The 22,119-nt window shown below is 46.0% G+C and overlaps 1 protein-coding gene and 1 long non-coding RNA gene across 3 annotated transcripts in view; one reads left to right on the top strand and one right to left on the bottom strand.

Moving 5' to 3' along the window:
• Positions 1-22,119, bottom strand: part of TMEM181 (transmembrane protein 181) — a 57,834-nt gene that overhangs the window by 25,774 nt on the left and 9,941 nt on the right. Inside the window, exons 1-5 of one of the 2 annotated variants that reach the window (XM_074948697.1) lie at positions 20,077-20,216; positions 12,376-12,479; positions 6,198-6,250; positions 2,404-2,494; positions 1,669-1,790 (exon numbers count right to left, since the gene is read on the bottom strand). In XM_074948697.1, coding sequence (XP_074804798.1) covers positions 1,669-1,790; positions 2,404-2,494; positions 6,198-6,250; positions 12,376-12,479; positions 20,077-20,084 — 378 coding nt within the window. In that variant the 5' untranslated portion in view covers positions 20,085-20,216. Of the gene's footprint in view, positions 1-1,668; positions 1,791-2,403; positions 2,495-6,197; positions 6,251-12,375; positions 12,480-20,076; positions 20,217-22,119 lie in introns of those variants that run through there. The other variant, XM_074948696.1, reaches the window with a different exon arrangement.
• LOC141985018 (uncharacterized) overlaps positions 20,411-22,119 on the top strand; it is an 86,795-nt gene continuing 85,086 nt past the window's right edge. The window contains exon 1 of the long non-coding RNA XR_012638851.1: positions 20,411-20,507. This is a non-coding gene — a long non-coding RNA (uncharacterized LOC141985018). The remainder of the gene's footprint in view (positions 20,508-22,119) is intronic.

Genomic DNA, 22,119 nt, shown 5'->3' with positions numbered 1-22,119 from the left:
TGAGACAAAGTGACTAAGCAGAGACAGAACATCTCTTAACATACTCACATGTTACAAATATTTGAAATATTTCACTAAGACTGTCATAAATATAAAGGGAAGGTTAACCACCTTTCTGTATACAGTGCTATAAAATCCCTCCTGACCAGAGACAAAACCCTTTCACCTCTAAAGGGTTAAGAAGCTAAGGTAACCTCGCTGGCACCTGACCCAAAGTGACCAATGAGGGGACAAGATACTTTCAAATCTGGAGGGAGGGGGGACAAATGATTTTGTCTGTCTCTGTGATACCTTTGCCGGAAACAGATCAAGGATGCAAGTTCTCCAACTCCTGTAAAGTTAGTAAGTAATCTAGCTAGAAAATGCGTTAGGTTTTCTTTGTTTAATGGAGTTGCGGGGGGTGAGGGGGCGATGTCACAAGGTTATTTTAGGAGGGAGGCGTGATATTGCCACCCTTATTTCTGCGCTGCCTTCAGATCCAGTGGCTGGAGAGCAGCAGCTGATGGCCGGGAACCCAGCTCTGAAGGCAGCGCCCCATCAGCACCAGGGCAGAAGTAAGGAAGGCTTGGTATGGTACTGCTACCCTTACTTCTGCACTGCTGCCTTTAGAGCTGGGCAGCTGGAGAGTGGCGTCTGCTGACTGAGGACCCAGCTCTGCAGGCAGCAGCACAGAAGTAAGGGTGGCAATACCATACCAAGCCTTCCTTACTTCTGTGCTGCTGCTGGCAATGGCTCTGCCTTCAGAGCTGGGCTCCCAGCCAGCAGCCGCCGCTCTCCAGCTGCCCAGCTCTGAAGGCAGCGCCGCCACCAGCAGCAGCGCAGAAGTAAGGGTAGCAGTACCACAACCCACTCTACAATAACCTTGAGACCTCCCCGCCCAGCCAACTCCTTTTTGGGTTAGGACCCCTACAATTACAAACACCATGACATTTCAGATTTAAATAGCTGAAATCATGAAATTTACGATTTTTAAAATCCTATGACCATGAAATTGACCAAAATGGATGGTGAATTTGGTAGGGCCCTAATTATGATATATGGTCCTCACTGTGTAATTAAGATCTTTCTTCTAAAGAAAGACTCACTCATGAGGTGCTATAGTTTGATGGCTCTAAGTTAAACTAACTCAAATCTTAGATGCTGGAGAAAAGGGATGCTAGAACTTTAAAACCTTAAATGAATACACTTAAATAATGTTTTGTCTCAGACTCAAGGCAGTGACTATATTACAGCATTCTGATTCTTCCATTTAGGATCTGTCCACATTAATACTAAAACAGTGCTAGCAGCAACTGCGTTTAAACACAGTTGTGACTAGCTGAGTTTTACCATTTTCCCAGTGTGGATGGGGATTTTTTTTTTTTTTCTGTAATTCAGTTCCATTCGTGCTTTAGACAACCTGAAAAGTAGTCTATATTCTGGTTTGGTTACTATGGATCTCAAAAGAAGTTATGCCACACAGCTGGACGAAGTCATTTTACAACCTTGCTAGCAAAATCCAAGAAACACAGTATTACTAGCACAACTGCAAGCATAATGTAGACAAACTCTTACTGCAGGTTTTCCCCTGTGGCCTCCTTATCATATACTCTCCCCACATCTACCACGCACGAGTAGTTTTAGAAGAACAAACTTTACAATCAGTGTTGTTTCAAAAAAAATACTTACTTGTGCACAGTTCAGTATTCTCGTCCGATTGTAAACTTGGTTATTAATAAATGATGAGCTTCCATTTTCTTCTACACCACGTATTTTAACTGTCATAGTAACATTTGTTTTGAAGCTGGACTCTGTAATTAAAGAGAAAAATATTAGGCTGTTGTCCAAAACAAATGTAGAAATGAAATCTCAAATAGAGTTACTACATGCACCAATACTCCCAGCTCACTGAAACTGATCCAGTTATGCTTTGTTACAGCAGAGAGGAAAAATCCTGCATTCCTGACTTGAGCAAGAATTCCCATTAAAGTCAGTGTGGTATTCAGTGCAGTTAGCAATACCTGATAATGTGATTTGAGAATCTGAGTGTTAATCTAGGGTCAGTATCTTGTAACATCAACTAGTCTAATCCCAAAAGAGGAAGCTAAAGAGAGAGAGAGAGACACAGACAGACAGACACCATTACTGCTTTAACAAAAAGTATAAAAAACAAACAACTTTGAAATGTCCCTGCAGCCATTCCCTTACTTTCTTAGCTAATAAGTCAAGTTCTGCATATTTATTGTGATGGGTGGGTTTTTTCCATGCATTTTGGATCCAGGTAAAACTACATGAGAATATACATGACAGCTAAGTGAAATACAGGTCAACTACTGTAACCGTAATTGACTTGTTATACCTACTGTAATAAAATTCCAGGATAACATCAGTTTTTTGAAATAATAAATTGGACAAGGTGCTTACCGTTAGGCTGATCCAGCTGAATCACACATGTCAGCCACAGCTGCTGATTGTAAGTAGACAACGGTTTTGAATTTAATTTAAATGGCCTCATCTGGAAGAAAACAAGAAGGATTTGAGGTAATTCACGTTCATCCTACTGCACTAGCCATTTGGACATGCAACGAATAAATACTTCTGTTACCATTCTACACTTCTGACAGAAAAGCATGTTTTTCTTTTAATCCATTAAATGATCAGTTCTTGGTACAGTGCTGGTGGTGTGAACACCACCCTCGAATACATTTCATTTTATCAGCACACAGAGTTTGTGTAGCTTTGAATTAAGAAGAGACAAAAGTATTTAAAGAAAATAAAAGCAGCAGCAAACAGTTAAACAAAGAAAATGAAAGTACAGAAAGGAAATACAGTTTTATATTTTCAAATTAAGTACCAACAGTAGTTTATTTCTAGCTCTACACTTCAAGAATCGGAGTTTTAGTCATCAGATTGCTACATGTCAAGCTCATTCAATCTTTTGTATCAAAATGGCAGCCATTTCCCCTTGGATGTTCTAAAACTTTTATATTCCTTTTAAAACCATGAAACAAGAAATGGATAGGTACGAACTGCAAGCAGAAGTAGGTCAAATTCTGAATGGAAGTTTTTCTAAAAGATATACTCTAATTCAAACAGGAATTAATTCAGGGAAACCTGTGTTTTATACAGGAGGTCAGACTAGAAAGATGATCATAGTGGTCTAGATTCACAGATTACAAGGAGCAGTGGTAGAAGAGAAAGGCTTGGCTTTTCCTTGCCATACCTCTGCTCATTTGGGTACAATAAATGTGTAAAAATGAATTTATTTTAGCATAAGCTTTCGTGAGCTACAGCTCACTTCATTGGATGCATTCAGTGGAAAATACAGTGGGGAGATTTATATACACAGAGAACATGAAACAATGGGTGTTACCATACACACTGTAAAGAGAGTGATCACTTAAGATGAGCTATTAAGCAGAAGAGTGGGGGACGTGGAACCTTTTGTAGTGATAATCAAGGTGGGCCATTTCCAGCAGTTGACAAGAACATCTGAGGAACAGTGCAGGGGGGGGAGGGGAGGAGGGGTGTGGCGGAAATAAACAAGGGGAAGTCGTTTTACTTTGTGTGGGGTTCCAGGGGTGTGTCTGTGCGGATTTGTTCTTGTGCTTTTTCAGGGAGTTTCTTGAGCAAATGCTGTAGTTTCTTTTGGTAACCCTCAGTGGGATCAGATTGACAGAGCCAGAAGAGTACCCAGAAATCACCTACTAGAGGACAGGCCCAACAAAGAATACAACAGAATGCCATCACCTTCAGCCCCCAACTAAAACCTCTCCAACGCATCATCAAGGATCTACAACCTATCCTGAAGGACGACCCATCACTCTCACAGATCTTGGGAGACAGGCCAGTCCTTGCTTACAGACCTGAAGCAAATACTCACCAGCAAGCACACAACAGAACCAACAACCCAGGAACCTGTCCTTGCAACAAAGCCCATTGCCAACTGTGTCCACATATTTATTCAGGGGACACCATCATAGGGCCTAATCACATCAGCCACACTATCAGAGGCTCATTCACCTGCACATCTACCAATGTGATATATGCCATCATGTGCCAGCAATGCCCCTCTGCCATGTACATTGGTCAAACTGGACAGTCTCTACGTAAAAAAATCAATGGACACAAATCAGACGTCAAGAATTATAACATTCAAAAACCAGTCGGAGAACACTTCAGTCTCTTTGGTTACTCGATTACAGACCTAAAAGTTGCAATTCTTCAACATAAAAATAACTTCAAAAACAGACTCCAGCGAGAGACTGCTGAATTGGAATTAATTTGCAAACTGGATACAATTAACTTAGGCTTGAATAAAGACTGGGAGTGGATGGGTCATTACACAAAGTAAAACTATTTCCCCATGTTTATTCCCCCCCCCCCACCGTTCCTCAGATGTTCTTGTCAACTGCTGGAAATGGCCCACCTTGATTATCACTACAAAAGGTCCCCATCCCCCACTCTCCTGCTTAATAGCTCACCTTAAGTGATCACTCTCATTACAGTGTGTATGGTAACACCCATTGTTTCATGTTCTCTATGTATATAAAATCTCCCCACTGAATTTTCCACTGAATGCATCCAATGAAGTGAGCTGTAGCTCATGAAAGCTTATGCTCAAATAAATTTGCTAGTCTCTAAGGTGCCACAAGTACTCCTTTTCTTTTTGCGAATACAGACTAACTCGGCTGCTACTCTGAAACCTGTGTAAGAATGGTTTCTGTTCTCTAAAACAAATATACATAGGTGGCAAGTTAAATATAGAGAGCACAGGTAAAACATTTAGGGCTCAACAAATTGAACACACAACTTTATTATTTCAAAGCAATTTAAGTACTGTTCCAAATACCCCATCAGATTACTGCCTAAGGTAAGACTGGAGTGGGTATAGGAAAAAAACAAGAGCTAAGATGCAGGAAAAGTGCAGAGCCTTGAAAGTGAGGATGTGAAGGCTGCTTTTAGGAAACCAGATCTCTGGTGTTTACTTCATATCTTTCACTTACCAGTGAACAATTGCCAAGAAAAAACATTCCTTCCAGTTGACAGAATGGAAAATGGATGTGGGGGTGTTAGTCCTCGTTGAGGACTTTTTAAATTCTCTGCTTTCAATTTCCCCTCCACCCCACTCCCTTACGGATGCACACTGTGGTTGTCTTTCTTGGCTAAAGAGCAATGCATGGGTTCTCAAGGGAATCCCACACTTTGGTTGGCCTCTGCCCTATTACAGGTCTCCCTAAATTACCAGCCTGGAGAAGAACTAACTGAGACTAGAAACTGATTCTGGCTACTCATGAGTAAGGCTACGTTTTAGTCACAGGTATTTTTAGTAAAAGTCACGGACAGGTCACAGGCCGTAAACAAAAATTCACGGCCCATGACCTGTCCATGACTTTTACTATATACCCCTGACTAAAACTTGGGGGGGGGGGGGGAGAAGGAGCAGCTCAGGGGGACACGCGGCCCGGGATGGCGTGACGGGTGCTGGGGGGGGGGAGGGGTGTGCATGCCAGGGGGTGCAGTGGGTGGAGGGCCAGGGGGAGCAGTGGGTGGGATGGCGGGTTTCATGGCTGGTGCTGGGGGGGGCGTGGGGGACACCATAGGTGCAGGGGGAGGGGGGTTGGCGGGGAAGGTTCCCTACCCAGCTCCTGAGCTCCACTTGCTGCCTCCGCTCCATCCCAAGCCCCAGTTCTGCAGCTCCCATTGACTGGGAACCGCGGCCAAAGGGAGCTGCAGGGGCGGTGCTAGCCAGCAGAGGCAGCACCTGGAGCTACGAGCTGAGGGAGGGGAGCCCCCCCCACTCCAGGTAAGCACTGCCCTGCACCCCAATCCCCAGCCCTGAGCGCCCCCACACCCAAAGTCCTGCTGCTGGGGGGAAGGGGGGGGAGCAGAGACTGCTCCAGCAGCAGCCAGTGCGCCTGGCCCAGGGGCCACCCAAGCTGCTCAGACAGCCCCCGGGTCAAGCACACCAGCCACTACAGAAGTCACGGAGATCATCAAGTTTTACTCATGAGGCAGCATAAAGCACTAATCTGAGAAAATTTAGCCAGTAAATTCTGAATTCCCGTGCAAGTTGGAAAGCACAACACACAGATATACCAAAATATAATTTTCCATTTAAAATCTGACTTCTTAAGCATGTGTGTAAACTAATAAAATGCTTTTTAAGAAATAAAGTCATCAGTGCCTGCCATGTAACAATATAATGTAGTTCTTACCTTTAAGTTATTCAATTTAGCTGTTATTGCAGTGGATTCAATTACACTAGGACCTAAATGATAGTCAAAAGGAGAGAAGACAGTACTGAAGTAAATCCATAAATACTGTGAAATATCATAAATAGTATGATACTTCAAACTTGAATCATCATCTTTAATCTCAGGATTCAAAGCAGTTTGCAAATATCAGTTACGCAATACTCCAGTGAAGCAGGCAAATATTACACCATGTTATAGATGTGTAAACTGAGGGGCAAGTCCCTTGATAGCCATACAAGGCCACTCAACAATTAGGTAGCAGAACAGGGACTAGAAGTCAGGAGTGTCAAGTCCCAGATCCCTACTCTGCCACATGCTACAAATGCACTCAAATAAAACACTAGATATTTCCTTCCAACTAAAATTATTTCTTTTACAATCCTATTAAAAATTCACAGCCCACCCCAACTAATAAATTGATTCTGCTATATTTGTGATTAATACATTTGTAACTATCCAATAAAGACTGGTGCTGTGGTTAATACTTGTGTCTAGAGATAGAAGTGAGGAGGCATTATTAGGGAAGAGAGATCTATTTAAGTTGCCCTACAGCATTAGAGCACCCAGTGCACCATTTGCACACCCTGGGGTTACAGTAATGATATTTTGTGGAATGAGTGCTGGATTTTGACCATCTTGGTCAGTTGAAAGGAATTACCTATGTTTGTGTCTAGGTTACATATAATTAAGGCTAAGATTTTGTCATGGTTATTTTTAGTAGAAGTCAGGGACAGGTCACGGGCAATAAACAAAAATTCATGGAAGCCGTGACCTGTCTGTGGCTTTTGCTGCTGAGGCTCCATTGTTTCTCCCCACCACCGTGGTGGCTGGGAGCTGAGGGGTTCCACCTCTGGGCCCGCGGGAGCTGGAAGCTGCAGGGTAACCATATTTCCCAAAGAGAAAATGGGAAACCCCCAGCCGCTCACCTGAGGCAGTCCCCCCACCCTGTGTGCGAGGCTGTCACCTGTGGCTGGAACCCTGAGGAGTCAGCTATTTTCCTTAGCTACACTTGCGCAATCCTCACTAAAGGCAATAAGGTTTGACAGCTGTAACTAAGGGCAAAATCTGAGACAACAGGGGTGCATTAGTATAAATGAGTGGTAAATTGTTTGTACTACTGAAGCTGCACAAGTTAAAGAATGCAGTTTGATTCTCAGATCTCAAGCTGAATTCACAGTTGCAGTGCTGACAGTTACACACACACAAATAGTAAGCCTCTCCTTTTGTTTGTAAACTGAGCACATTTGAGATGTAGTCATTGAGACAGGAGGTGGACCACCACACAATACCATTTTTCACAGAGCCACTTTGAGTAACACCAGAGCTATGAATGGTACCCAGATTTCTAACACCCAGTCCTGTGCTTTAACCACCATACTTCCTCTTAATATGTTGTTTTTCGATCCCAAATGTATGTTGGGCTTAGCCACCTGTAATCAGCAGACCAAGGCTTCTTAGCCTTGGTCTACACTAGGAGTTGAGGTTGAATTTAGCAGCGTTAAATTGATTTAACCCTGCACCCGTCCACACAACAAAGCCCTTTTTTTCCACTTAAAGGGCTCTTAAAATTGATTTCCTTACTCCACCCCCGACAAGGGGATTAGCGCTGAAATCGGCCTTGCTGGGTCGAATTTGGGGTACAGTGGACATAATTAGATGGTATTGGCCTCCGGGAGCTATCCCAGAGTACTCCATTGTGACCGCTCTGGACAGCACTCTCAACTCAGATGCACTGGTCAGGTAGACAGGAAAAGGCCTGCGAACTTTTGAATTTCAATTTCCTGTTTGGCCAGCGGTGCAAGCTGCAGGTGAGTGCAGAGCTCATCAGCAGAGGTGACCATGATGGAGTCCCAGAATCGCAAAAGAGCTCCAGCATGGACTGAACGGGAGGTACGGGATCTGATCGCTGTATGGGGAGAGGAATCCGTGCTATCAGAACTCCGTTCCAGTTTTCGAAATGCCAAAACATTTGTCAAAATCTCCGTTCCAGTTTTCGAAATGCCAAAACATTTGTCAAAATCTCCCAGGGCATGAAGGATAGAGGGCGTAACAGGGACCCGAAGAAGTGCCGCGTGAAACTTAAGGAGCTGAGGCAAGCCTACCAGAAAACCAGAGAGGCAAACGGCCGCTCCGGGTCAGAGCCCAAAACATGCCGCTTCTATGATGAGTTGCATGCCATTTTAGGGGGTTCAGCCAACACTACCCCAGCCATGTTGTTTGACTCCTTCAATGGAGATGGAGGCAACACGGAAGCAGGTTTTGGGGACGAGGAAGATGATGATGATGAGGCTGTAGATAGCTCACAGCAAGCAAGCGGAGAAACCGGTTTTCCCGACAGACAGGAACTGTTTCTCACCCTGGACCTGGAGCTAGTACCCCCCGAACCCACCCAAGGCTGCCTCCCGGACCCGCCAGGTGGAGAAGGGACCTCTGGTTAGTGTACCTTTTAAAATACTATACGTTATGGTTTAAAAGCAAGCAAGTTTAATGATTAATTTGCCCTGGCATTCGCAGCTCTCCTGGATGTACTCCCAAAGCCTTTCCGTCCACCATGGTAGGACACTTTACCACTCCAAGCCTGTAGCACGTACTCAGGAATCATTGTAGAACAAAGCATTGCAGTGTATGTTTGCTGGCGTTCAAACAACATCCGTTCTTTATCTCTCTGTGTTACCTCAGGAGAGTGATATCATTCATGGTCACCTTGTTGAAATAGGGTACTTTTCTTAAGGGGACATTCAGAGGTGCCCGTTCCTGCTGGGCTGTTTGCCTGTGGCTGAACAGAAATGTTCCCCGCTGTGAGCCATGGGGAGGGGGGAGGGATGAGGGGCTAGCCACGTGGTGGGGGGAGGCAAAATGCGACCTTGGAACGAAAGCACATGTGCTATGTATGTAATGTCAACAGCAAGGTTTACAGTCAAAGAGCGTACCCATTGTTCTATAAAATGGGTCTTTTTAAATACCATTGTCCCTTTTTTTTTTCTCCACCAGCTGCATGTGTTTCAAGGATCACAGGATCTTCTCCTTCCCAGAGGCTAGCGAAGATTAGAAGGCGAAAAAAAAGCACTCGCGATGAAATGTTCTCTGAGCTCATGCTGTCTTCCCACACTGGCAGAGCACAGACGAATGCATGGAGGCAGACAATGTCAGAGTGCAGGAAAGCACAAAATGACCGGGAGGAGAGGTGGTGGGCTGAAGAGAGGGCTGAAGCTGAAAGGTGGCGGCAGCGTGATGAGAGGAGGCAGGATTCAATGCTGAGGCTGCTGGAGGATCAAACCAATGTGCTCCAGGGTATGGTTGAGCTGCAGAAAAGGCAGCTGGAGCACAGACTGCTGCTACAGCCCCTGTGTAACCAACCGCCCTCCTCCCCAAGTTCCATAGCCTCCTCACCCAGACGCCCAAGAACATGGTGGGGGGGGCCTCTGGCCCCCCCGCCACTCCACCCCAGAGGATTGCCCAAGCAACAGAAGGCTGGCATTCAATAAGTTTTAAACTTTTAAAGTGCTGTGTGGCCTTGTCCTTCCCTCCTCCACTACCCCTCCTGGTGCTTCTCTCCACCACCACCACTCCTGGGTTACCACCTTGGTAGTTATCCCCCTATTTGTGTGATGAATTAATAAAGAATGCATGAATGTGAAGCAACAATGACTTTATTGGCTCTGCAAGCGGTGATCGAAGGGAGGAGGGGAGGGTGGTTAGCTTACAGGGAAGTAGAGTGAACCAAGGGGCGGAGGGTTTCATCAAGGAGAAACAAACAGAACTTTCACACCGTAGCCTGGCCAGTCATGAAACTGGTTTTCAAAGCTTCTGATGCACACCGCACCCTCCTGTGCTCTTCTAACCGCCCTGGTGTCTGGCTGTGCGTAACCAGCGGCCAGGCGATTTGCCTCAACCTCCCACCCCGCCATAAACGTCTCCCCCTTACTCTCACAGATATTATGGAGCACACAGCAAGCAGTAATAACAGTGGGAATATTGGTTTCGCTGAGGTCTAAGCGAGTCAGTAAACTGCGCCAGCGCACTTTTAAACATCCAAATGCACATTCTACCACCATTCTGCACTTGCTCAGCCTGTAGTTGAACAGCTCCCGACTACTGTCCAGGCTGCCTGTGTATGGCTTCATGAGCCATGGCATTAAGGGGTAGGCTGGGTCCCCAAGGATACATATAGGCATTTCAACATCCCCAACTGTTATTTTCTGGTCTGGGAATAAAGTCCCTTCCTGCAGCTTTTGAAACAGACTAGAGTTCCTGAAGATGCGAACGTCATGTACCTTTCCCGGCCATCCCACGTTGATGTTGATGAAACGTCCCTTGTGATCCATCAGTGCTTGCAGCACTATTGAAAAGTACCCCTTGCGGTTTATGTACTTGCCGGCTTGGTGCTCCGGTGCCAAGATAGGGATATGGGTTCCATCTATGGCCTCATCACAGTTAGGGAATTCCATTGCAGCAAAGCCATCCACTATGACCTGCACATTTCCCATGGTCACTACCCTTGATAGCAGCAGCTCAGTGATTGCGTTGGCTACTTGCATCACAGCAGCTCCCACAGTAGATTTGCCCACTCCAAATTGATTCCTGACTGACCGGTAGCTGTCTGGCATTGCAAGCTTCCACAGGGCTATTGCCACTCGCTTCTCAACTGTGAGGGCTGCTCTCATCTTGGTATTCATGCGTGTCAGGGCAGGGGAAAGCAAGTCACAAAGTTCCACGAAAGTGCCCTTACGCATGCAAAAGTTTCGCAGCCACTGGGAATCGTCCCAGACCTGCAACACTATGCGGTCCCACCAGCCTGTGCTTGTTTCCCGAGCCCAGAATTGGCATTCCACCGCATGAATCTGCCCCATTAGCACCATGATGCCCACATTGCTAGGGCCCGTGCTTTGAGAGAAGTCTGTGTCCATGTCCTCATCACTCTCATCACCGGGCTGACGTCACCTACTCGCCAAGTTTTGCTTTGCCAGGTTCTGGTGCTGCATATACTGCTAGATAATGCGTGTGGTGTTTAATGTGCTCCTAATTGCCAAAGTGATCTGAGCAGGCTCCATGCTTGCCGTGGTATGGCGTCTGCACAGAAAAAAGGCGCGGAACGATTGTCTGCCGTTGCTCTGACGGAGGGAGGGGTGACTGACGACATGGCTTACAGGATTGGCTTACAGGGAATTAAAATCAACATAGGGGGTGGCTTTGCGAGAAACAGAATGGCCCCCTCAAGGATAGAACTCAAAACCTCAAGGACAGAACTCAAAACTGGGTTTAGCAGGACGTTGATTTCACGGAGGGAGGGAGGAGAAAATGAATACCAAACAAATCTGGTCTATTTCCTGTTTTGATCCACTTCATCTATCTTTATACATCTTGTTGGCAGCAGACTGTGCAGTACGACCGCTAGCTATCGTCATCTCCTGGGTGATCAGCAGAAGATGGTGCAGTATGACTGCTGGCCATCATCTTCTGCTGGCTGCAGATTAAAAGACAGTGCACTGCCGGTAGGACTGAATCGCCATGAAACAAAACTTAAAAGGGAAATTACTTGGCTGAATCACTCCCATGTTTGCCCAGTTGCCCCTGATCTCATCGAGGTCAGTTAAAAGAGCACCCTGGACTACATCGACAATGGCTACCAGTCATACTGCACTGTCTGCTGTCAAAAAGCAATAAACTGTTGCTGTACAGCAATGCAGTACCGCATCTGCCAGCATCCAGGAGACATACGGTGACGGTTAGCTAAGCGGGCTCCATGCTTGCCGTGGTATGGCATCTGCACAGGTAACTCAAGAAAAAAGGCAAAACTATTGTCTGCCCTTGCTTTCACGGAGGGAGGGAGGGAAGGGGGACCTGACGATACCCTTAGATACATCAATCTTCCATTTAGCTAATCTTAAATGTACCATTTCTTTACTTAGCATCTACTTTGGTATAGAAACCGTACAACTAAGCAAGGAAATTATTCAATACATATGTAAGAAAAAAACTGTAAACACCAGATGCAGACTTGCAGCTAAGTACACCTCTGGAGATCTCAAGGCACTAGCCTCATTAACACTGGAGCAAATCTGTGCAGAACATGTTATTTACACAAGTTAAGGTATGGAAACAGCCAAAGCTTTTAAAAAAAAGACAGTAATAATCTTACCTGCAATTCCTATGAACACTGTCAAACCAAAACAAATGAAGAATACAACAAAGACCAGGACAAAGTGTCGTTTGGACAGTGTATACAATCGCATTGGTGCTAACCTGCAGGAAGCAAAAGAAAGCCCAGAATTAGCACTCAGTAATGGAACTTGTAAAAGAGACTGCATCGGCCAGTCCTCAAAAATAAAAAAAATTAAAACAATTTCTGTGGCAATGTGGAATACCAAGAAGACTCCATCAATGAAGCACTTTTACAGAGCAAGCATAACAGTTTCCTTCCAGCCACGCATATTCAGTGTCACCAACTCTCATGATTTTTTTTCTAAGTGGTTAGAGGTTGAAAATACTGCACACTAAAGAACGTGAAGTTCTTCTTGTTCTAGTACTTTAAACAGCAGCAGTTACCATTCCTTTCATGCCAAAAGCATTTTCTGCTATCCTAGGATCTAAGCATGGAAAAGAGTCTCCTCCTTAACTCCTCCCAGACAGAAAAAAGTTCTATATTTGAGCTCAACTATCTGATATACAGACGCACACAGGGTATTGTGAGGGTGCCATATTTCTAACCATAAGAGCGAAAGCTGATGCTGATGTCCTGTGTCTCTTAACTGAGATACACATATATAGCCAGCTTTCCACCCATTTTGTATAAATATGGTCCTGGAACTTCATGTAATTAAATACAGTATCTGCATTCCAACTGGAATTGCAAGAGTTAAGACATCTTTTCCAGGAAGTGCTTTGTGGACCAATGGTAGTCCACAGAACACAGTTTGAGAGCCTCTGCCTTAATGCATTTTTATACTGTACTCCTCATGATTAAAGTGCCTTAATATTCTTAAAATTTATTAAGCCCAAATCTGTGATCCATGTTTCCTTGACATGAACACTTACATGCAATTTTGATTCAAATGGTATCTTCTTAGCATATTGGATCAAAAAGTAGAAGTAATTGCCAGATACTGTATTTAATTAAAGGCATCTTTCTGAGGTGTGACATTTTAAACATCTGAAACTTATCTGCTCATTTTAGTTCACTCAAGGGGAAAGCCAAGCATTAGTCAGATTTAGAACAAAGATGTAGGTGTAAGGAGGGATGCAAATGAGTCACTGTTCACACGGCAAGTTTGCACAAACTGGCTGTACGGGATTCTTGTGGTAGCACCTTGCACTGGCAGTCCAAGGCCCGTTAAGCGTGTCTGTCTCTCTTGTTGCTGTGCAAAAGGTCTATAAAACAGGAGAAACTGACTGACTATACAGGGAAAAGAGTGAAACTAACTATCCATAGGAAGTTCTCCAATGCGCAAATAGAAGTACATAGGAAAAATATTTCTCTGACCTTTCAGATACATAAATCTTCACTTGCAACAGTAGGCACAAGTTTCTTAGAGAAGTGTGGTTTTTAAATTGACAATGTCCCTTTAAGTTAGAACTGTTTAAGTTTCTCACCCTTGACTACACATAGTTTTTGCACTCATTTAACTTGACCAGTTTAGCTAAGTCAGTACAAATTTTTGTGTGGACACACTTATACTGGTTTAAAGCTGTTTATATGGGTGTATACTGCATTGGTATGAATAGATGTGACACAATATTGTGCTATTCGTCATTTTCCAAGGGCTTTCAGTTCTACAAGTTGCCTGGAATTTCTTGCATAATTAGGAATGTCCTACATGGATATTTCTTAGATTGTATTGGGAAAGAAATAAACATGCATCATAACAGGTAGCTACTTAGTCAGTTGCAGAGTATCCTGAAGCAGTTAATATCAGGATCAGATACAACAATGTGTCATTTCTTCATATGCATACTTTTATCTCCTCATTTCAGCAGAGATTTCAAAGCATTTAACGTGGACACAAAATGCAGCTAAAACAAACATTCTTCTGAGTATCCACAATCCTCATGTAAAGTAACAAGACTCCTCACTCACAATATTTATGGAGCTGGCTTGACAACTGCAGACATGTAGGTCCTTTATTTACTCGTAGGACAGAGATAATGTGAGCAGCAATGGTGCATGCTTCCCCACCCTGCCCTGCAGAAACTACTTCTACAAATGGAAGCTCAATTTTTATGTTCACTCAGTATTAGATGATGTAATAGGTGTACAAAGTATTTTACAGCTGATTAAGACAACATGGGCTTTGCTGAGAAGAGAGAAACTTACAATTTTGTATTAAAAATACAACAAAATGACAAAAGACTACTTGGGGAGAAAGAGGAACAGAGCAAATACTGGTTTCAGAGTAGCAGCCGTGTTAGTCTGTATTCGCAAAAAGAAAAGGAGTACTTGTGGCACTTAGACACTAACAAATTTATTTGAGCATGAGCTTTCGTGAGCTACAGCTCACTTCATCGGATGCATCCGATGAAGTGAGCTGTAGCTCATGAAAGCTTATGCTCAAATAATTTGTTAGTCTCTAAGGTGCCACAAGTACTCTTTTTCTTCTTAGAGCAAATAATGAGAGACATAGCAAATACTGAGAAGGGGGATACTTCTCTTGGGGAGCACGGGGCATTAAACATACAGTGTGAGTGGTTTTCATATTTTTCACCAGTATGTTTATTTAAAATAATTTAAACTTCTGTTACTGGTGAGTTATCACTGAAAGGCTTTGAAAATAAACGTTCTGTATGTAAGGAAGGATTTCAGTGAAGTGGGGCTGGAACACAAGAAAGACTGTTCTAAGCAAAAGGGGCAGCATAGAAGAAGGCATGAAGATGAGAATGGAAGAAGGAAATAAAGGGAGCATGTAGATAGGGACTTATGTGAAAGGAGTGAGATGTGGAGAAAATGAGAGCAGAAAAAGCAAGCAGAAAAAAGTTATATAGCGCCTTGAATTCAGGATGAAGAAATGTGAGCAACGTACAGACTCCATCATAGGCCTCTGATAATACATCTAAAAAGACCATCAAACTGTGATGCAGAGGCCTACATTGCTGCCAGTTCTCATGATTTTAATCACAAGTCTCACAAAATTTTGTTTTTCTTTTAAGCTCCAGCTCCTGGGTCCTGTGACAAAAACAGAATGAAAGCTGAGATTTTAATGTAAACTAAATTTCTAGCCCTTATGGTTACAGAGAAGAGTTTAAAAATGTGAAGCCCTAAGGATGCAAAACCAGAAGGCAACCAAACAATCCACCTTTTAAAAATCTCCGTATTTTTAAGCAGATGGAGTAGGTAATACTGCATCTGTTTATCACAAACTGAACAAGACAACTAATTTCACAGAGGCCACCAAACAGTTATAATGATAATCTCTTTCAAATCTGTCTCCTAGGCTGGGTCAGATTTGAAAGAGATGCTCTGGAGGTGAGATGCTCTGTATTCCCATACTAATCCCAAGCTATTAAGTCTCCACACTGTCATGAACAAAGCTCGGAAACACCTGCTTTCGCAGCAATGGCAACGGAAATTGTTCAGGAGAGGACAGCTGTAGCCAGTATTTTACCTGTCTAGATGCTTCATAAAGGGCAGACCACTGAACAAAACCCTGTCTCCCACCAGGAGGACAGAGATCTACCAAGTCCCATGAGACTGTTGATTCCCATCTTTCAGAGCAGCCAGGAACTTGAGTGTTCAAGTAATAATGACACACACAAAGGCCAAGCAAGGGAAGGGGAGCTCTATTTTTTACTCATACACCTCTCAGTCAAAGCCTATAAAGAAAGATGTTCCCACATCCTAAAGGCCCAGGGGCAGCACGCTGTAGGAAATACTAACTAAGGCATGCATGTCTATGCTGCCTTTCACCACAGCAGCAGCCAGGGAGGGCTAATAGGAGATGCACACTTGGCTTTTTAGCAGAATGCTGAGCCTGGACCCAACTGCCCCCACCACCCACTTTGGTACTGGCCTTGGTTAGAAGCTGTTTGGTAAATTTGTTGACCACATACAGTGAGATACTCTGTGCTTTTCTATTCACTTGTATCAGGTCCTCTTCCATTGTTTTTTTCTTGTCTCAGCTGGCAACATTATTCATCCATACGCTTTAGAATTTCTCATTTTTCTAGACTCAGTCCACTTAATCTTTGGTACACAAAATATGAACTTTGGACTATCCATTTCAATCACTTTTTCATTCCTTCCTTCCTTCAACAGTTTCAGTTCTCTCCAACTAAGAATAACCGACTGGTCTTATTCCACAATCAGTTAATGTCTGTTTCATATACTAGAAGTATCACCATTGATTCTGAGCATGCTGCAAATAACAAAAACAGAATTTTACAGATGTGCAAAAACATGCAGGTGGATAAAGGATAATAAAAAAATCAAACAAGGATTGGCATCACACGTTAAATGAGGACATCACAAAGGAGAAACAGCTTTTGAAATGGTAGTATCTATCAGTGAAACGAAGTTCAAAAAAAAGGCTGGGGAGGAGGAAAGGAAGTTACTAAAGTCTTGGTCATTAACAGAAACTATGGGTATGTCTTCATTAGTAATGTTACAACAAGGCTGTGTAGTCGCGGCAGAGTGCTGCGAGAGAGCTCTCCCAGCGCTGTAAAAAAAAACAAAAAACAAAAAAACCCCACCCCCACGAGGGGAGTAGCCACTGGAACTGGGAGCAAAGCTCCCAGCGCTGGTGCACTGTCTACACTGCCACTTTACAGAGCTGAAACTTGCAATGCTCAGGGGGGTGTTTTTTCACACCCCTGAGCAAGAAAGTTGCAGCACTGTAAAGTGGCAGAGTAGACAAGGCCTAAGTTGAACAGCTGGGGCTGAAGGAAGAACTAAGGCCAATCAAGAGTAGGAGTCAGAGTCAAATGAAGGAGAAGGACAAAAAGGAGCCTAGAAAAGTGATAAAGTTAGATTGAGGCAACAAGGTAAATATAAAAGTCAGTATAGAGGAGCTTAATACTTGCCTAAACTGCCCACCATGAAACTAGTAGTAGATTTGGTACTATCATCTTGGGAGAAAACATTACCAATAATCTTTCCCATTCCATGAGAGAGCAACTGTGATCTCACCCTATTCCTGCAGTAAAGTTTCTGTCAATGTCCACAACTCAAGTAGTCTGAGGAAGGGATTTTAATATAATGATCCCGACATACTTCCAGCAGGCCAACCTATCCTTGTCATCTGGTCACTGACAGATACAAGACTATGCCAACTCTCCATCACATCTCCTTTTCTGTGTTACTCTACTTTAGCTTCTAGAATAGAGAGTGATTCTTACGGTTTGGCCAGTCAACAGAGGTTCTCTTAATATACTCAAATATTCCCAATAATTGATCTAAAAAATATAAAATTATCCAACTACGGCCAGTCACCAAGTCACTGAAAGTCTTGTCCCAAGTTGCAGATCTCAATGAAAAATCCCAGATACTGTAATATGGTGATAGTGAATTTATGGATAATAATGCAGCAGGTTTTGTATACGAACATGCAACTGTCAGCCAAGTGGAGGGGAGGATATTTGAAAAACTTTGCAAGTTACAGGGCTCAAAATTATACTTTTCTGCATTGCCACAAAAGTCAGTATAATTTACTTTGGTTGCTTATTTTGTATATTCTGACCAGTGATTTAAATCACGATTTAAATCAAATCCACCCTGATAGTTACAGTCTACAATAATTTCTAGAACTTTAATTGGGTACAGGGTTCTTCACTTTCCCCCCTGAACCGTTATGTAGCTTCTCTGCACTGTTAAATTGACATGTTCTAACCTAGAGGTGGCTGCACAAAAGTGGCAGGCAAAGTGACCCCTCTACACATTTATTGCTAAATCTATAAGAGACTTTAGGATGAAAGGTATTAAGTATATAAATGCAAGACAATAGCTCCCCACTTAAACATGTAATTTGAAAATCTTTTCCAGAGAATAAATAATACAGAAGTCCTCTAGAAAAGGCAACGGTGAATCCTTGACTAGGCAAGTTAGCTTGGTCTGCAAGTGTATGTTCAAATACCTAACAAATTTTAGAGACATTTTCCTGTGCCACTGGATAAGTTAAAGACAAACGCACACATCAACATACAATGGAGGGAACAGAAATACCGGTAGATCGTGATCGACTAGTCGATCCCGGAGCCTCTGCCAGTCGATCTCAATCTCTGGCTGCTAAAAGTTAGGAGGTGCAGCAGGGCTAAGGAAGGTTCCCCCTTGCCTGCCCTGGCCCCACACCACTTCCAGAAGCAGCTAACATGTCTCTGCGGCCCCGGGGGGGTGGGGGCAGTGGGTCTCTGCGCCCTGCCCGCGCCCACAAATGCCTCCCCCGCAGCTCCCATTGGCCGGGGTTCCCAGCCAATGGGAGCTGTGGAGTCAGTGGCGGTGGGCAGATTTTTCACAACCCTGAGCAATAGTTATACCAATGTAAGTTTATAGCATAGACCTGGCCTGAAACACATAATGCAAAATCCTTCAAAGGAAAGAGACTTTCAACACTATGTTTATGTTATACGACTGTCAAAATCAAGACCAGTCTCCAAATGAGTGAGTAATGCCAGGTTTGTATTAGAAGCCATATAATGTTTAGCAATTCATGATTGTGACATTCCAAGTTTGCCTAGAGTAGCAAACATTCTAGCCCTAATTCCCGAATAAAGTCTGCACACAGAAAACAGCATACGTAGGTAAACACAAAAATCAGAACTGCCCTAGAATTCAACAGCAAATTAAACTATATCTGCACATCTAATACATCTTCAAACACCGTAGCAGACCCTTCAACCAAAGCAGCCTTCCTAAGAGATCCGCATTCACCTGGGCAGTGTTTCTCAGCGACCAGTCCGTGGACCAGGGCCAGTCCCTGAGATCTCCCTGACACAGTGTAGGAAGGCAGTCCCTGGTATCAAAAAGGTTGAGAAACACTGACCTCGAGGATCAAGTTACTATTTAACTAGAAATTAGGTTCAATGCCTGATCTGATTTAGATGATGTTTCCTATACCTTTTCCCTTCATTTCTATCTAAAAACAGCCCCACACCAAAGGACACACATCCAAGGCTCTAGACACCTTTGAAATGCACGTAAAAACACAATGCTCAAGAGACTACAACTTAAATCGTCCAACACATCCGCTTTTTTCTTTCTCCCACCCAATCACACCTCCTCTCACTGCCAGTCAAGCTGGCCAACGGGACTTCAAACTTCTCCTCAACCACACATCCCCACTGAACAAGAGCCACCCCCCGCCCAAGATCGGAACACCCGCTCGAGGGATGCGTGGGGACCCACATCCCGGAGGGTGCTCGCACTGGGGCAGGCAATGCGCTAAAGCTGCCTTTCCAAGGCTACACTCCTTGCCGACCCCACGGCCGGGTCACCTGGTTTCCCCGCTAGGCTCCCCCAGGAGCCAGCTGCGAGGCTGCTGAACGCTCTGCCGGAGTCAGTGTCTCACACAGGGCGCCGGCAGCAGGGGCTGGCTGGGGGGTGGGGGTGGGGGTGGGGGGGGTCACAGAGCACAAGGCCAGAAGGGACGGTGGGGAACATTTACGCTGGCTGCCGCAGGGCACAGGCCCTGCCCGAGTCCCCCATCCCCGTGTGTGTGTGAGCGGGGGGCTCTGCGCAGGGCCGGGAGCGCTGCCTAACGGCGCAGCGACGGGAGGGCCGTTCACTGGGGGGAGCAGGGGCAACACCTGGACCCAGCGCCCAGGGTAAGGACCAGGCTGGGGGAGCGGGGAGAGGGACCGCCCCGCCTTGGACGCAGCTCAGAGCCCGAGACACCCCGTCTCCGCGCCCCCCACTCACAGCTCCATCTCCGAGCCGCATGCGCACTGATGGCGCCTCCTCCCGCAACAGAGTCGGACGCGAGCCGCAGTCTCACGTTCGACCGTGGCAAGAGCAGCAGCAGCGCTTCCGCGTGCGTCATCCAACCGCCACGTCACGCGGGATCTGTCACGTGACAACGAGACGCTTGCCCAACTCTTGTTCCTGGGGGCGGGGGGAAAGGTCCTCTGTGCGCACCTGCTAGGGGAGTGAGGCGCGAGCGGGCTACGGAGGCGGACAGGGACACGAATCTACACCCTGATTACTTCACGACATCCATCTATACCCCCCCGCCCCCTCCCCCCACGGGACGCTGGCCTGGCCCGGCCCGCCCATGTCATCGGCAACCAGCGAGCCCCGCCCCATCACCCCAGCAGGGCCACGGGCGGTGTTGGCACCACTTGAACTAAAGGGTAGGAAACGGGATCGAGTTAACTCGGTGCCCCAGGCCGCGTGTGGACTCGGGTGACCAGATAAGAAGTGTGAAAAATCAGGAACTGTGGGGGGAGGTTTCCAACTTTCTAATCGCGGTGGCACAAACCGAACACCCCGCCCCTTCTCCATCCCCCCTGCCTCTGTCGCTGGCTCTCTCCCACCCCACTCACTCGCTCATTTTCACCGGGCTGGGGCAGAGGGTTGGGTGCAGGGGGGGTGAGGGCTCCAGCTGGGGTGCGGGTTCGGGGGGGGGCAGGGATGAGGGGTTCAGGGTGCGGAAGGGGGCTCAGGGCTGGGGTGGGGGCACAGGAGAGGGTGCAGGGAGAGGGCTCCAGGTGGCGCTTACCTCGGGGGGCTCCCCAGAAGCAGCGACATGTCCCTTGGCTCCTAGGTGTAGGGGCAGCCCCATGTGGTGCGCGCTGCCTCTGCCCGCAGGCACCACCCCTGCAACTCCCATTGCCTGCGGTTCCTGGCCAATGGGAGCTGCAAAGCCAGCGCTCAGTGCGTGGGGAGTGCGCAGAGGCCCCCTGGCTGTCCCTCTGCCTAGGAACGGAGTGACATGTTGCTGCTTCTGGGGAGCCGTGCACAGTCAGGTAAGGAGCCTACAAGCCATGCCAACCAGACTTTTAACAGCCCAGTCAGCAGTGCTGACCGGAGCCACCAGCGTTCCTTTTCGACCGGGTATTCCGGTTGAAAACTGGACACCTGGCAACCCTTGAGTGGGGGTAATAGGTGCCTATATAAGACAAAGCCCCAAATATTGGGACTGTCCCTATAAAATTGGGACATTTGGTCGCCTTAGTGTGGACGCAGCTCCACCCGCACCCAGGGGCTCCGGGCACAGAAGGGCGGGTCCCTGTTCACCCCCAACCACGTCCGTTGCTCCCCTGCCCACTCCCCCACCATAGGCGTGTGCACAGCCGCCTCCTGGACATGGCTCCAGCCCCATGCAGCACTGGGACTTGTGCCACCCCACCCCCAGCTGCTGCGACTCGCACCCTGGCCTCAGGGCCACACTCAGCCTTGGTACTGTGATAGCAGCAGCACGACCCCAGGGCACGCGGCAGAACAGGGCTGCAGAGCAGGGAGCACAGAGACAGGCCAGCATTGAAAGAAAAACCTGTGGGCTCAGCAGCAGCACACACAGCTCAACCCGTCCCAGGGAAGGTATCTCCACTATCTGTGTGCGCCTGGTACTTGGCATGGTGGTGAGGGTTCCATACATTAGCATTAATGATCAAGGGATACTCTCTTCTAGCAGCTGTCAGGGGGCCAACAGCATCCCAACAGTAATGCTGACCTACCAGCAGGAGCAAGTGCTGGGCTTGTCTACACTTACAGCGCTGCAGATTTTCCAATATGACCCTGAGCAACATAGTTCTATGCTGCAAACTTATGTTGGTATATCAGGGCAAGCCTCAAACTGTAACTCCAGAACACAGCTGAGGGCAGACCTACACTTAAAGCTGCAGCAATGCAGCTGCGCAGCTTTAGCACAGATGCTACTATGCCCATGAGGGAGTTTCTCCCCTCAGCGTAGTTAATCCACCTCAAGGAGAAGCGGTAGCTATGTTGGCAGGAGAAGCCCTC

The sequence above is a fragment of the Natator depressus genome, chromosome 3 (assembly GCF_965152275.1).
Source record: "Natator depressus isolate rNatDep1 chromosome 3, rNatDep2.hap1, whole genome shotgun sequence".
NCBI lineage: Eukaryota > Metazoa > Chordata > Testudines > Cheloniidae > Natator > Natator depressus.
This window is presented reverse-complemented; position numbering and strand designations above follow the sequence as displayed.